General features: G+C 37.8%; 1 protein-coding gene and 1 long non-coding RNA gene across 10 annotated transcripts in view; one reads left to right on the forward strand and one right to left on the reverse strand.

The window, feature by feature from the left end:
* The window catches only part of ZNF529 (zinc finger protein 529), an 82515-nt gene that overhangs the window by 62250 nt on the left and 4952 nt on the right, over positions 1 to 15313 (forward strand). For 3 of the 9 annotated variants that reach the window (XM_078063308.1, XM_078063304.1, XM_036068068.2), the window contains 2 exons: positions 11964 to 12058; positions 12332 to 12458. In XM_078063308.1, coding sequence (XP_077919434.1) covers positions 12005 to 12058; positions 12332 to 12458 — 181 coding nt within the window. In that variant the 5' untranslated portion in view covers positions 11964 to 12004. Of the gene's footprint in view, positions 1 to 494; positions 658 to 1705; positions 1750 to 3326; positions 3451 to 6197; positions 6220 to 11963; positions 12059 to 12331; positions 12459 to 15313 lie in introns of all 9 variants that reach the window. The other 6 variants (XM_078063305.1, XM_078063306.1, XM_078063307.1 and 3 more) reach the window with 6 other exon arrangements.
* Positions 14896 to 15313, reverse strand: part of LOC118520215 (uncharacterized) — a 53257-nt gene continuing 52839 nt past the window's right edge. The window contains exon 6 of the long non-coding RNA XR_013444322.1: positions 14896 to 14992. This is a non-coding gene — a long non-coding RNA (uncharacterized LOC118520215). The remainder of the gene's footprint in view (positions 14993 to 15313) is intronic.

Consider the following 15313-nt stretch of genomic DNA (forward strand, 5'->3'; position numbering starts at 1 on the left):
ACACTAATCTACATTCTGTCTGTTTTTCCTTTTCTAGACTTTTCATATAAATGGAATCATCTAATATGTTGTCTGTGTCTGATGTCTTTCACTTAACATGTTTTCAAGGTTCATGCATGTTGTAACACGTATCAGTGCTTCCCTCCTCTTCATGGCTGAGTAACATTCCACTGTATGGCTATACCACATCACATTTATCCAGTCATGATATTAAGGACATCTGGGTGTTTTCCACCTTTTGATTATTATGAATAATGCTGCGAAGAATATTGTCTTCAAGTTTTTGTGCAGATGTACATTTTTGTTTTTCTTTTCTATATGTCTACCAGTTAAATTGCTGTATCATATGGTAACTCTATTTTGAACATTTTGAAAAACTGCCAGACTGTTTTCCAAGGTAACCACACTATCTTTAATTCCAATCAATAGCATATGAACGTTCTGATTTACCTACATCCTTCCAACACTTGTTCTCTTTTTCTTTTGTTTTTAAGATTTTATTATTAGAGAGCAGAGCAAGAGACAGAGAGCACGAGCTGTGAGGAGGGGCAGAGGGAGAGGGAGAAGCAGACTCTTCACTGAGCAGGGAGCCTGACACAGGGCTCAATCCCAGGACCCTGGGATGTTGACCTGAGCCGAAGGCAGATGCTTAACCAAGTTAGCCACCCAGGTGCCCCTATCTGACTTTTTCTTTGTAGATATCCTAGTAGGTATATAGTAGTATCTCATTGTAGTATTTTACTCTAAAATATATTTAAATAAGATTTATCATATTAACCATTTTTAAGGTTACAATTCAGTGGCATTAAGTACACTTACATTGTTATGCAACCATTACCACCCATCTCCAGAACTTTCTCACCTTCCTAAACTGAAGCTCTGTACCCATAATGACACTTTTTGATTTCCGTTTGTTTTCCTTTTGAGTATGTTCTATAGATATCTTGGTTGTGGTTACCATGGGAAGTATGTATAACATCCTAAAGTTACAAAAATCTATTTTAAATTGGTATCAACTTTGATCACATACAAAATCTGTACTCCTTTTCAGTTCCACTTTCACCCACTTTAGAATAGTGAAGTCATGAATTAACATTTTTATGTATTTTGTACCCATTAATGTAGATAGTTATATAACTATTTTTTATTCATATATCTTTTATATTCTGTAGAAAACAAAAAGTGGAGTTACAAACCAGGATTACAAAAATACTGGCTTTTATATTTTCCCCTACTATTTTCTTTATATCTCCATATAGCTTTGAGATACTCTGTAGCTTCTTTCATTTCAACCTGAAAGTCTCCCTTTGGCATTTCTTGTACAGAATGTCTAGTGATAATGAATTCCCTCAGTTTTTCTTTATCTAGGGAAAGTCTTAATTTCTCCTTCATTTTTTTGGTTTTTTTTGTTTTTTGTTTTTAAGATTTTATTTATTTATTTGACAGAGACATAGCGAGAGCAGGAACACAAGCAGGGGGAGTGGGAGAGGGAGAAGCAGGCCTCCCGCAGAGCAGGGAGCCCGATATGGGACTCGATCCCAGGACCCTGGGATCATGACCTGAGCCGAAGGCAGACGCCTAACGACTGAGCCACCCAGGTGCCCTCCTTCATTTTTTTGAACAACAGTTTTGCCACATATAAAATTCTCAGTTGACGGGGTATCTTTTAGCATTTTAATTTTTTCTTTTTTTTTTTTTTAAGTAGGCTCCAGACCTGAGCTGAGATCAAGACCTGACTGAGCCACCCAGGTGCCCTTAATTTTTTTTTTTTTTTTTTAAAGTAATGTCTGTGCCCAATGTGGGGCTTGAACTCAAAACCCCAAGATCAAGAGTCACATGTTCTACTGACTGAGTCAGCTGGTGTCCCTCTTTTAGCATTTTAAATATATCATCTCACTGTCTTCTGGACTTCAGTTTCTGCTGCAAAATCTGATAGTCTTATGGAGGATCCCTTGTACATGATGAGTGTCTTTTCTCTTGCTGCTTTTAATATTCTTTGTTTTTCAACATTTTGATGTTAATGTATTTTGGTGTGCATCTCTTGGGGTTTATGCTACTATTAGTTCATTGAGGTTCTTGGATCTGTAAATCCTTGTCTTCACACTTGGGGAGTATTTGGTATTGTTTCTTCAAATAATCACACTGTTCCTTTCTCTCTTTCTTTTCCTTTTGTGACTCCCGTAATGCAGGTATTATTTTGCAATGTCCCATAAGTCCCTGATGCTTCACTGACTTTTATTCATTTTTTTTTTCCTTTAAACTCCTCAGACTTGATACCAGTGAGCTGTTTTCAAGTGTGCTGATTCGTTCATCAGCTTTTTTGAGTCAGTTATGGAATTTCAAAATTCAGTTACTAGATTTGTCAGGTCCAGAATTTGGTTCTTTATTTTTTGAATTTCTCTTTGATGATATTCTCATTTGTTCATGTCATTTTTCTTTTTTTTTTTTTTAAGATTTTATTTATTTTTATTTGAGAGAGAGAGAATGAGAGAGAGAGAGCATAGAGGGGGGAGGGTCAGAGGGAGAAGCAGACTCCTCACTGAGCAGGGAGCCTGATGTGGGACTCGGTCCCGGGACTCCAGGATCATGACCTGAGCTGAAGGCAGTTGCTTAACCAACTGAGCCACCCAGGCGCCCTGTTCATGTCATTTTTCTAATTTCCTTTACTCTTTTGTCAATTTTCCTTTAGTTCTTTGAGCATATTTAAGATAGTTTTAAACTCATTGTCTAGTGATTCTGTTATTTCTTCAGTAATGGCTTCAGGGTATTTATTTTGGTCTGTTGATTGGATCATGTTTTCCTGTGTCTTTGCATGCCTTATGAATTTTGTTGAAAACTGGGAATTTGATAAAACAGCTACCTCTCTCAGTCTTTGCAGACTGGTGGGCTAGGCCTTCACTTATTAGTGAAGTAGGGCATTAGTAGGGCATGTTCTGAGCCTTGTATCAGCCCAGGGTGAAAACACAAGGTCTTCTTAGTTTTTTTTCCCCTAGGTATTTACTGTGCCTATGCCTGTATATGTGCCTTTGCTCAGTGTTCCTCATATACCACCTGCTTAATTTCTAGGGGCACCTGGGTGGCGCAGTCAGTTAAGCATTCGACTTGGTTTCCCCTCAGGTTGTGATCTCTGGGTCCTGGGATTGAGCCCCGCATCAGGCTCTGCCCTCAACGCAGAAGTCTGCTAAAGTTTCTGCCTCTCTCTCTCAAATAAATAAATAAATATTTTTTAAAATAATAAATGTCTCAATTTCTAAAGAATCTCACCCCATCTTCTGTGGGCCTTACAGGTTCTATTGTATTTCTCTCCCTGTAATCTTCTGCCCCAGGCATCCACAGGTCTACAGTCCCCCTGCAGATTTTGTGAACCATGGTGCCTGCCACTGACTTCTGTGGCCCTTACAGCCTAACATCTAAGCTGTGCCACTATTACCTGTCTGAACTCCAACTCAGGTAAAAGAGAGAAAAGTCTATTAGGCAGCCCAGAGACAGACTGGAATGTTGCAAATGAGTTGTATTGCTACTTTCAGCCAAAAGGAGGGAACTGTGAAATAGGACAGTTCTTCCTTACTGTGCCAGCATTGGGGTAAGGGGAAGTAAAAAGCCTCACAAAATTTCTTACTTTTTCAGTCTGGTTTTACTTGATTGAGCATTTACTTGTTGCTGTAGGTTTTAGATTTCTAAAACTCATATGAAAATTATTTTAGCCAATTCTTAGGATTTTGTTTTTAGTTTTTTTATTTTTTGATTCTGTAAGGGAACAAGGATCTGGAGCTTTCAAGTCTGACATCTTGCTGCTGTCACTCTCATTGCAGTTCTGAAATGCATTTCCCTGATCACGATTTTTAGAATTTTTTTTACATGTGCTTATTAATTATGTATCTTCTCTGGAGAAATGTTTATTGAAATCTTTTGCCAGGTATATATCATTTACAAATATTTTCTATTCTGTAGATTGTCCTTTCAGTTTTTCCAGTAATGTTCTTTGATACACAAAAGATTTCAGTTTTGATGAAGCCCAATTTTTCCATTTTTTTCTTTTGTTATGTGTGTTTTGGTGTCCCCAAGAATCCATTGCTGAATTTAAGGTCACGATGATTTACTCCTATATTTTCTATGAGTTTTATATTTTTAGGTTTACATTTGGGTCATTGATCAATTTTTAGTTCATTCTCATATATTGTGAGGGAAGGAGTCTAATTTCATTCTTTTTGTATGTGGATATCCAGTTTTCTTAGCACCATTTGTTGAAAAGACTGTCCTTTCCCCACTGAAAGGTCTTTGTGCTCTTGTCAAAAATGGGGCACCTGGGTGGCTCAGTCAGTTAGGCATCTCTGATTTTGGCTTAGGTCATGATCTCAGGGTCGTGAGATCCAGCCCGGAGTCAGGCTCACCCCTCAGCAAGGAGTCTGCTTGAGATTCTCGTTCTCCCTCCCTCTGCCCTCCCCCCCCACACCCATTCTCACTCTCTCTAAAATAAATAAATAAATCCTAAAAAAATCAATTGACTAGAGATACATGGGTTTAATTTCCAAACAGTTCCATTCTGTTGATTAATATATTTAACATTATGGCAACATTCAGTTGCTTTGATTAGGTTGGGAATTGCTAGTCTTCCAATTTTGTTTTTGTTTTTTTTTTTCAAGATATTTTTGTTATTCTGAATCACTTACAATTTCACATGAATTTAAAAGTCAGCATGTCAGGGGTGCCTGGGTGGCTCAGTCGTGATCCCAGGGTTCTGAGATCAAGCCCCGTGTCAGACTCCCTGCTCCGTGGGAGGCCTGCTTCTCCCTCTCCCACTCCCCCTGCTTGTGTTCCCTCTCTCGCTGTGTCTCTGTCAAACAAATAAATAAAATCTTAAAAAAAAAAAGTCAGCATGTCAGTGTCTACAAAGAAGCCAACTGGGACTCTGATAGGGGTTACATTGAATGTGTAGATTGTTTTGAGGAATATTGCGCGATCTTACTGTCTAGTAGTCCAGTTCATAAACATGGGATGACTTTCAGCTTAATTAAGTTCTTTTACTGGGGCACCTGGGTGGCTCAGTCGTTAAGCGTCTGCCTTCGGCTCAGGTCATGATCCCAGGATCCTGGGATCGAGCCCTGCATCGGGCTCCCTGCTCTGCGGGGGGCCTGCTTCTCCCTCTCCCACTCCGCCCTGCTGGTGTTCCCTCTCTTGCTGTGTCTCTGTCAAATAAATAAAATCTTAAAAAAAAAAAAAAAATTAAGTTCTTTTACTAATTTTTTTTTTAAAGTACACAGTTTGCATTTTTGTTAAATATTTCATTCCTTTGGATACTATTATAAATGGAATTATTTTTTCCTTTTTTTGAAAAGATTTATTTATTTTAGAGAGAGAGTGCACATGTGCACAAGTGTGAGCGAGGGTGAGGGACAGAGGGTGAGGGAGAAAGAATCTCAAGCAGACTTCCGGCTTGACCTGAGCTGAAATCAAGAGTCGGTCGCTTAACCAACTGAGCCACCCAGGCACCTTGGAATTGTTTTAATTCAGATTATTATTGCAAATGTATAAACATATAATTGATTTTTGCATATTTATTTGCATCCTGCGATCTTGCTGAGTTCTAATAGTGTTACAGTCAGTATTTTAGGGTTTTCTGTATACAAGGTCATGTCATCTATTAATGGAGATTATTTTCCTTCCTTCTTTCCACTACGCGTGCCTCTTTTTATTTCCTATTTGTCCTTGCTATACCTCTAGAACAATGTTGATGATAAGAGGCAATGGGGGGGTGCATCTGGGTGGCGCAGTTGGTTGGGTGTCTAAATCTTGGTTTTGGCTCAGGTTGTGATCTTGGGGTCGTGAGATCAAGCCACCATGGGGCCCCGTGCTCAGCCGGAGTCTGAGATTCTTTCTCCCTCTGCTTCTCCCACTTGTACTCACTCTTTTTCTCTCAACTAAATAAATTTAAAAAAAGAAGAAGAGGCAATAAGATTTATATATCCTTGTCCTGTTCTGATATTAGGGGTAAGATCACTATGTCTAATGGTAGCTGTCAATTTTATCATGTGGAGGTAGTTCCCTTCTATTCCTAAATTCACTCTCTTGTCACGAAAGCGTGTTGGATTTTGTCAAATGCTTATTCTTCATGTATGAAAATGGTCATGTAGTTTTTATTTTTTATTACACTGATACGATATATCACATTAGATTAACAATCTAATTTTGAATTCCAGGGATAAATCCCACTCAATCAAGGTATGTATGTAATTATTTTTATATGTTCCTAGATTCAGGTTACCAGTGTTTTGTTTAGATTTTTTGCATCCATATTCATAAAAGATATAGCGGTAGTTGCCATTTATTGTAATGTCTTCTTCTGATATTACTATCTAGTATTGGCTTCATAAAATGAGTTGGGAAGTTTTCTCTCCTTTTTTACATCTTGAAGAGTTGGTGAAGAATTAGTATTCTGCTTTAAATGTTTCATAGAATTTAACAGTGAAGCTATGCAGACCTAGGCTTTTCTTTATGGGTAGTTTTAAAAATAATTAATTCAGTTTACTTGTTTAAGATTATTCAAATATTCTGTCTTCATGAGTAAATTTGAAAGTTTGTGTGTTTCTATGAATTTATCCAATTCATCTGGGTTTTCTGATTTCTTGTGCAATTGTTCATTTTAATCCTTCGTAATCAATTTTCATTTCTGTAAAGCTGGTAGTGTTGTCCCCTCTTTCAGTTATGATTATAGTAATGGGAGTCTTCTCTCTTCAGTCATTCTAGATTTTTTAAACATTTGTGAACTTTTAAAAACTTTTCATAAAACTAGCTTTCAGTTTCATTTATTTTGGGGTATTTTTCCTATTTGATATCTTTACTCTTTTCCCAGTGACTTAAGGAGGGAGGTTAGATTTGACCTAGGTATTTACTTTTTTTTTTTTAAGATTTTATTTATTTGACAGAGAGAGACAAAGTGAGAGAGGGAACACAAGCAGGGGGAGCGGGAGAGGGAGAAGCAGGCTTCCCGCTGAGCAGGGAGCCCGATGCGGGGCTCAATCCCAGGACCCTGGGATCACGACCTGAGCTGAAGGCAGACACCCAACAACTGAGCCACCCAGGTGCCCCTAGATATTTACTTTTAATTATAGGCACTTTAAGCTTCAAAAGTTTTCCTCTAATCATTAATTGCTTGTCATAAATTTTGATATGTTGTGTTATTCACAAGATATTTTCCAGTTTCCCTTTTCATTTTTGATGTGTTATTTAGGAGTGTTTTGTTTAAATTCCACATGTTTTTGAGTTTCCCATTTTTCTTTCTGTTATTTCTGATTTTATTATGGATAGGCAAAACTTTTCTTTAAAAAAAATTTATTTGAGAGAGAGAGAGCATGCGTGTGGCAAGCAGGAGGAGGGGCAGCGGGAAAGGGAAAGAGAATCTCAATCAGACTCCCAACTGAGCACAGAGCCCAACGCAGGGCTCTCAGTCTCACAACCCTGAGATTATGACTTGAGCTGAAATCAAGAGTCAGCCACTTAACTGAAGCCATCCAGGTGCCCCAATAATAAATAAATCTTAAAAAATAAAAAAGAACTTTCTATTTCTCCCCTCAATCCTGTCAATTGTTGCTTCAAGGCGTATGTGTTCATAGTTGTGTCTTCTTGTAGGCAGACCCTTTTATCAACATATGAGGTTTCTTTGTCTCCTGTAAGAAGTACTGACGTAAAGCCTATTTGGTCTCATAATTAGTATAGCCATCCAGCTCTTTGATGACTACGGTATGCAATATACTTTTCCATCCTTTTATTTTCAACCTATTTATATATTTGGATTTGTTATCAGTTTGTTGTAATTGAATACAGTTATACCATATTTTCTACCCATTCTGCCAATTTCTGCCTTTTAGTTGAAAAGTCTAATCCATTTGCATTTAATATGTAATAACTGAAGACTTGCTTCTACCATTTTCTACTTGTTTTCTATATACACTGTATCTTCTTTACTTTTCTGTCCCTAGTTGGTTTCCTTTCTGTTCCATTGATTTTTTTTGTAGTTTATCATTTCACTCCTTTTTTATTTCCTATTCATTATACCATTTAGTCATTTTCTTAGCATTTATCCTGTAGATTTCAATTAAAAATCTGTATTTATGATGAACTAGTTTGAAATAAAACCACCTATTCAGGGGTCCCAAGACCACCCTCAGTTTCAATGATTTGCCAGAAGGATTCACAGACATCAGAAAAGCTATTGTACTCATTTTTTTTTTCCAGTGACAGGATACAGATTAAAATCATTAAATGCCAGATATTCCAGGGACTAGAGGTAATCTACCAGGAGCTGGTTAAGGGCCTACACTTTGTTTGGAATGGGCAGGGCTTAAACATTTCAGACCTGCTGAGTCAAACCTTCACTGTACAGCAATTTAGCTTTAATAGTATAGAAAAGTTTAGCTCCTATAACTGCTCCAACCTTCTTTTCTAATGTTTTAGTCCCAGATCATATCCTTATACATTGTGTGCCCTTTAAATAGGTTTATAATTATGTTTTACACAGGTCTTTAAAGACATCGCAAAAAAGGAGGAACAACAAACACAAAATACAGTATTATTGGATTATATATTTGCCTTTCAGTTGCCTTCACCATTGTTCTTTATTTCTTTTAGCTTTATTGAGATATTATTGACATGTAACACATTAGTTTTAGGTGTACAACATGATTTAATATATGTATATATTGCAAAATGATTATTACCAAAATAAATTCAGTTAACATCCATCACCTTCTTCTGATAACTTTTAAGATTTACCATCTTAGCCACTTTCAAACATACAACACAGTATCAAGTATAATTACTATGCTATACATTAATATCCTCTTGACTTACTTTATAATTGGAAATTTGTACCTTCCTTGGCCACGTTCATCCATTTCGCCCACCCACATTCCACCCCCCCGCCACCTGCCCCGGAAACCACCACTATGTTGTATCTGTGAGGTTGTTTTGTTTTTTAAGTCTTAATTCCAGATATAAGTGAGATCATTGAGTATTTTTCTTTGATTTACTTCAGCTAGCATAATGCCCTTGAGGTCAATTCAAGTAGTTGCAAATGGCACAATTTCCTTACCTTTTTATGGCAGAATAATATTCCATTCTGTATACACACCAAATTTTCCTTAACCATTCAACCATCAGTGAACATTTATTTTGTTTCCATGCCTTGTGTATTTTAGATAATGCTGCAGTGAACATATGGGGTGCAGAAATCTTTCTGAAAGCTTTCATTTCCTCCAGATAAATAGAGGTGGAATTGCTTAGATCATACAGTGGTTCTATTTTTAAATCTTTGAGGAACCTCCATAGTGTTTTCCATAGCTGCTGCACCAGTTTACATTCCCAACAGTGCAGAAGGTTTCCCTTTTCTCCACATCTCACCAACACTTGTTATTCGTTGTCTTTTTGATAACAGCCATTCTAACAGGTATAAGGCAGTATCTCATTGTGGTTTTGAATTGCATTTCTGTGACAATTAATGATATGGAGCACCTTTTCATGTATTTGTTAACCATTTATATTTTGGGGGAAAATGTCTATTCAGATCCTCTGCCCATTTTTTAATTGGATTGTGTCTTTTTTTCTACTGAGTTGTAGGAGTCCTTTATGTATTTTGGATATTTAACCCCTTATGAGATAAATGATTTGCACCTATTTTTAGTGGTTGATCCAGAGCTTAATGTATACATCTAATGAGAAACAGCTTTCCATATATACTAAAATCCCATGAGATAGAGAAGTGTTACTTGTCTTTTAAAAAGTATGAGAACAAAAAGGGGAACCCTCCTACACTGTTGGTGGGAATGCAACTGGTGCAGCCACTCTGGAAAACAGTATGGAGTTTCCTCAAAAAGTTGAAAATGGAGCTACCCTATGATCTAGCAATTGCACTACTGGGTTTTTACCCCAAAGATACAAAGGTAGTGATCTGAAGGGGCACCTGTACCCCAGTGTTTATAGCAGCAGTATCCACAATAGCCAAACTATGGAAAGAGCCCGGATGTCCATCAACAGATGAATGGATAAAGAAGATGTGGTATATATATACACAATGGAATATTACACAGCCATCAAAAATGGAAATCTTGCCATTTGCAGTGACGTGGATTGAACTGTTTTGCTGAGCAAAATAAGTCAATCAGAGGGCGCCTGGGTGGCTCAGTCATTAAGCGTCTGCCTTCGGCTCAGGTCATGATCCCAGGGTCCTGGGATCGAGCCCCACATTGGGCTCCCTGCTCAGCGGGAAGCCTGCTTCTCCCTCTCCCACTCCCCCTGCTTGTGTTCCCTCTCTCACTGTCTCTCTCTCTGTCAAATAAATAAATAAAAAATCTTTAAAAAAAAATAAGTAATCAGAGACAATTATCATATGATCTCATGGATATGTGGAATTTAGGAAACAAAACAGGATCATAGGGGAAGAGAGGAAAAAAAATGAAACAAGACGAAACCAGAGAGGGAGACAAACTATAAGAGACTCTTAATCATAAGAAACAATCTGGAGGCAACTGGGTGGCTCAGTCATTAAGCATCTGCCTTTGTCTCAGGTCATGATCCCAGGCCCTGCATCAGGCTCCCTGCTCCGCAGGAAGCCTGCTTCTCCTCTCCCACTCTCCCTGCTTGTGTGCCCTCTCTTGATGTGTCTCTGTGTGTCAGATAAATAAATAAAATCTTAAAAAAAAAAAAAACAATCTGAGGGTTGCTGGAGGGGAGGGGGATGGAAGGATGGGGTGACTGGGTGATGGACATTAAGGAGGGCATGTGATATAATGAGCACTGGGTATTATGTAAGACTGATGAATCACAGGCCTATACCTCTGAAACCAATAATATATATTAATTGAATTTAAATTTTTAAAAAAAGTATGAGAACAAAAGAAAACCTATCATAGCTTTTGTTGTTTTAATCTTATAATTTTCAGTAAGCTCTACACCCAGCATGGTGCTTGAACTCACAACCCCAAGATCAGAGCCACATGCTATGCCTATTGAGCCAGCCAGTTGCCCCTTATTTACTGTTTTTTATTTTTTTGATTTGATATTGTGGATTTGAAGTACCAGCTATATTCATTTACTTAGCCCAATTTGGCTTTGCTTTTACCCACCTCCTTTGTGTTATTAGCAGGAATATTATACTTTTATATGTTCTAGGCCCAATAATATTTTATACAGTTGATATTCAAAATGGTTAAGTGAAAGGGGAAAAAATACATGTATATACTGCCTGTGAAAATCAGACACTCACCTCCAGTGAGTCTTTCAGTCTTTTACCAAAACTTCGCTGTTTTTGAGAATGTCCTTAGGCTTGAACTTATCCATAGTTACGAATGAAGTAATTTCCTTTGGAGAGGGATATACAGCTCTCTTGTCTGTGGCCTGCTTCTCCCCCTGGATGAAATCACAGAGCCACAGATCTAGTGTTGGGACAATAGCATGCTTCACTCTGAGTCACACCTCTGCTTTTAGGAACTGAGTACTTGGTAGATTGGGGGTGGGGTGGGGTACAGCGGCCAGAAGTTGCAATTTGCTCTCGGCATGATCCATGATCCTCTCCCATGATCCGAGGCAGACAACTGGAACCCCGGTATTCTTACCACTGCCACACCCAGGGCACATATTACATTTCGTGTGTGGCTGCTAGACAGAAGAAAATCTCTATCCCTTAGCTGCATTTTCCTGAGCAATAGGCAGGTGGGGGCAGGATGAGAAATGTTGATGTCCTGCTCCTCCCAGGAAGATGGCCATCTATTTGGGAGCAAGGGTTGATGAGTGGTGAGGAAGTCTTGACTGTACCAGTATGGAATAGAGGATTTTTCTCACTCAGATGGAATGAACAAGGAAGGGTTTGGTTCAGATACCGTAGAATTTCAGCTTGTAATAAGTTTTAGTAGATTTTCTTGAACAAATGTTTTTTTCATTTGCTATATATTTTTATATATAATTTTCACCAGTTTTGACGGAGGAGCATGTGATCGGAGTTCCTCACGCTGTCATGGCAGAAATGGAATTCCCAGACCAATTCTTTACAGTTCTAAGCACGGACCATGTAAGTTGCTGGATCTGTCTCCTTTGTGAACATTTCCTTTTTCTGAACCTTCCTACCAAATAGAGCCTGCCCCACATTCCCATAGTTTTTCACTTTCTGGTGAGAGTTGGAACCACACATAACAGTATAACTCCTGTGTGCCTATCTATTCTACAGATCTTCTACCCCTGGCCTACCAGGTTACTATTTAGTCTACCTGCCATAATGCAATTCTCTTCTTTTTTCTCAAAAATATTTCCTTCAATTTCACCTATATACGGTTTGTTGTTTCAGGAATTGGTGACATTCAGGGATGTGGTCATCAACTTCTCTCAAGAGGAATGGGAATATCTGGATTCAGCTCAGAGGGACTTGTATTGGGATGTGATGATGGAGAACTATAGCAACTTGGTCTCACTGGGTAAATTTATCTGCTTCATATAATTTAGAATATGCGCTATTGAATATCAGTTGCTTTTTAGTAAACCCAAGGCTATCTTATAAGAAAGTAGGTACCTGTTTCCAGAGGCATGGTTGAACACTGGGTTGTAAATGACACCTCCATTAAGCACATTCATCATTCTTCATGATGCTTGTATCTTCTCAGTCCCTTCATATTTCTGCTTTCCCTGATACCCAGGGAGTTTAATTTGAATTTTAGAAGACATAAAACACATCCTTTGAGATAGCTCTTATATTGGGTTCGAAGTCAGAATTGCTACAAATGCTTTGCTATTTTCTATCCCACCTTCTTGAAGAGTAGCTAGGAAACTGTGTCCTGATTTGTTATGATTATTAAAAGAATGCATAATTTGTATGTTAGATGGATAAACAGAATTCATGTTCATTGCCTCACATGTACGGTCTTATACCTGTTTTGTGGTTGAAGAACTTTGCATTTAACATTGTCAGTATTCCAATAAGGATCTTTTAATGTTTTAGAAAGCTGCCTGTTTTCCTGTCAGATCACATAGATCTTGGCATGTACCAGGTTCTATTCTAAGCACTTGTAATATATTGAATCTTTTAATTCTTCAGTAACCCTATGACATGAATACTTGTTGTATTATTTTGCTAAGACAAAAAGTATTTAGGCAACTTCTCCAGGATTACACAGCTAATTAGTATCAAAAGGAGGTTTTCTACCCAAGTAGTCTGACACAAAAGCTGATGTTATTAACTGGTACAATAAATTGCCTCACAAGACAAAGAGTTGGAATGGGTTTGAATAAAGATCTCTTTATATAATTCTATGGTCACTCTAAGGTGAATGGTCTTTCAATCTCCTCACATTTCTTTTCTCTGAAATCTATCAGTATCAATTCAACTTCATTTATCAAAACTTAACCAATTCTCTTAAGTGTTTTATATAATTGTAGTTCTTTTTTTTATATCTTATGTTACATTCCTTTGTCATAAGCAGGTTTTTTTTTTTTTTTTTTTAAAGATTTTATTTATTTATTCATGAGAGACAGAGAGAGAGGCAGAGGGAGAAGCAGCCTCCCAAAAGCAGGGAGCCCGATGCGGGACTCGATCCCAGGACCCCGGGATCATGACCCGAGCCGAAGGCAGACACTTAACCATCTGAGCCACCCAGGTGCCCAGGTTGTTCCATTTTTAAGCCATTTGTGATCACCTTATTGGAGAAAGGGAAGTTGTTCTGGAGGGTCGTAAGGGATATGACAAGAACAGAGGGCCAGGTGAGTGAGGGCTGGTAAGAGAGGGAAAGCCATCACCAGAGTAAAAAGCCCAGCTTCTCTGGGAAGAGGTGGGTCCTTGTGATGTTTTTGGGAAACTCCCTTTAAAGCCCTGTGGAAAAAATCCCAACACTTGGGGAAGCCAATTAAGGTCTTCCCTAGTGCAACCAACATTTTTTCCATGTTGCTTTCTATTTGGATTTATAATAAATTCTCTTGACAAAAAACCATGGTCATTTATATACTCAACATTTAATCACTGTCTACACTGCGATAAATATTATGGTAGACCTATCAGTACAATGGTGAGAAAAAATGATACAGTTCTTGCTTTACGGAATTGACTCACTAGTGAGATGTATAATCAGGAAAACAAATAATTAGAAAATGTATCATATATAGTGGTAAGTGCTATAAAGAAAAGTAAAAAATAACAACAAAGGAATAAAGAATGAGGGAGAAAGCAAATTCACACAGTATGGTCAGAAGGGTATCTCTGTGAGGGGCGCCTGGGTGGTTCAGTCGGTTAAGCATCCTACTCTTGCTCTCACCTCACGTTTTGATCTCAGCGTTGTGAGTTCAAGCCCCGAGGGAGCCTACTTAAAAAGAAAAAGAAAAATCTCTGTTGTCTTAGCTTCTCATTCTGTGAATATATAGTTCCTTATTAATAATTTGCCTAATGATTTTTACAATTAAAAATCTTCATTTAGATCAATGTTTTCTTCTAAATCCCTCATTCCTTCTGCATTTATTAGTTGCCCTCATGTTCTGTTACCAGCAAGAATGTTTATGTTCTTCCTACGATTGTAACTGATTAGCGACTAAAAATGGTACATCTGAAATTTTCTTTCTCTTGTTTATGTCTCATTTTTTTTTTATTGGTTTTTGATTCAGTTTACTTTAGCTCACCAGTCTTAATTCTTGATGCCCAGTTGTATGGATATCAAGAAATTTCTTATGGTGATTTTTGTGTGTCTCTGACTCAGTCCTTTAATCTTTAAATTTATTCTTGCTTTTTGAGACTTTCCCAGCCTCACTCTATACCTTCCTTATCCCAGACCAGACACCTGAATTGGTGAAAAGTGTGTTCTTCTGGTCTAAGTTTGTGGTTTCTGTTGTAGTTTAAAAAAAATCAATACTAGGTATTAATTTTACTTATTTATTTAGCATATTTTAGTACACAAAGGTTTTTTCCCCTTTTGATTCTTGTATTGTCAAATGGTGGTCTCCCTTAGCTCCTTCAGGTGATTTGTGTGTCCTATAAGAATGATGCAACAGTTAAAGCATGTCTCCATGCCTTCCATCCTCACACCATAGTAGTGTGTCTATATTCAGATTTCTTGCTTTCTGTCACAACAATCAAGGGCACATCTCCCTTCCCTACACCAGATCATGAGTCGGATCTTTCTTTTAGGAGCCCTAGCTCGTTACATGTTTTACTACCACAATCTGAACAATGGGCATGCTTATGATTTTTTGTTTCATGGGAGGTGAGTCTCTAACAAGTTTTATCTGTCTAGCAAATTGGTCTTTTTCAATTTTTATGGCTCCTGGGGTTTCTAATATCTATTTTCCTAGA

The sequence above is a fragment of the Halichoerus grypus genome, chromosome 15 (genome assembly GCF_964656455.1).
Source record: "Halichoerus grypus chromosome 15, mHalGry1.hap1.1, whole genome shotgun sequence".
Lineage (NCBI taxonomy): Eukaryota > Metazoa > Chordata > Mammalia > Carnivora > Phocidae > Halichoerus > Halichoerus grypus.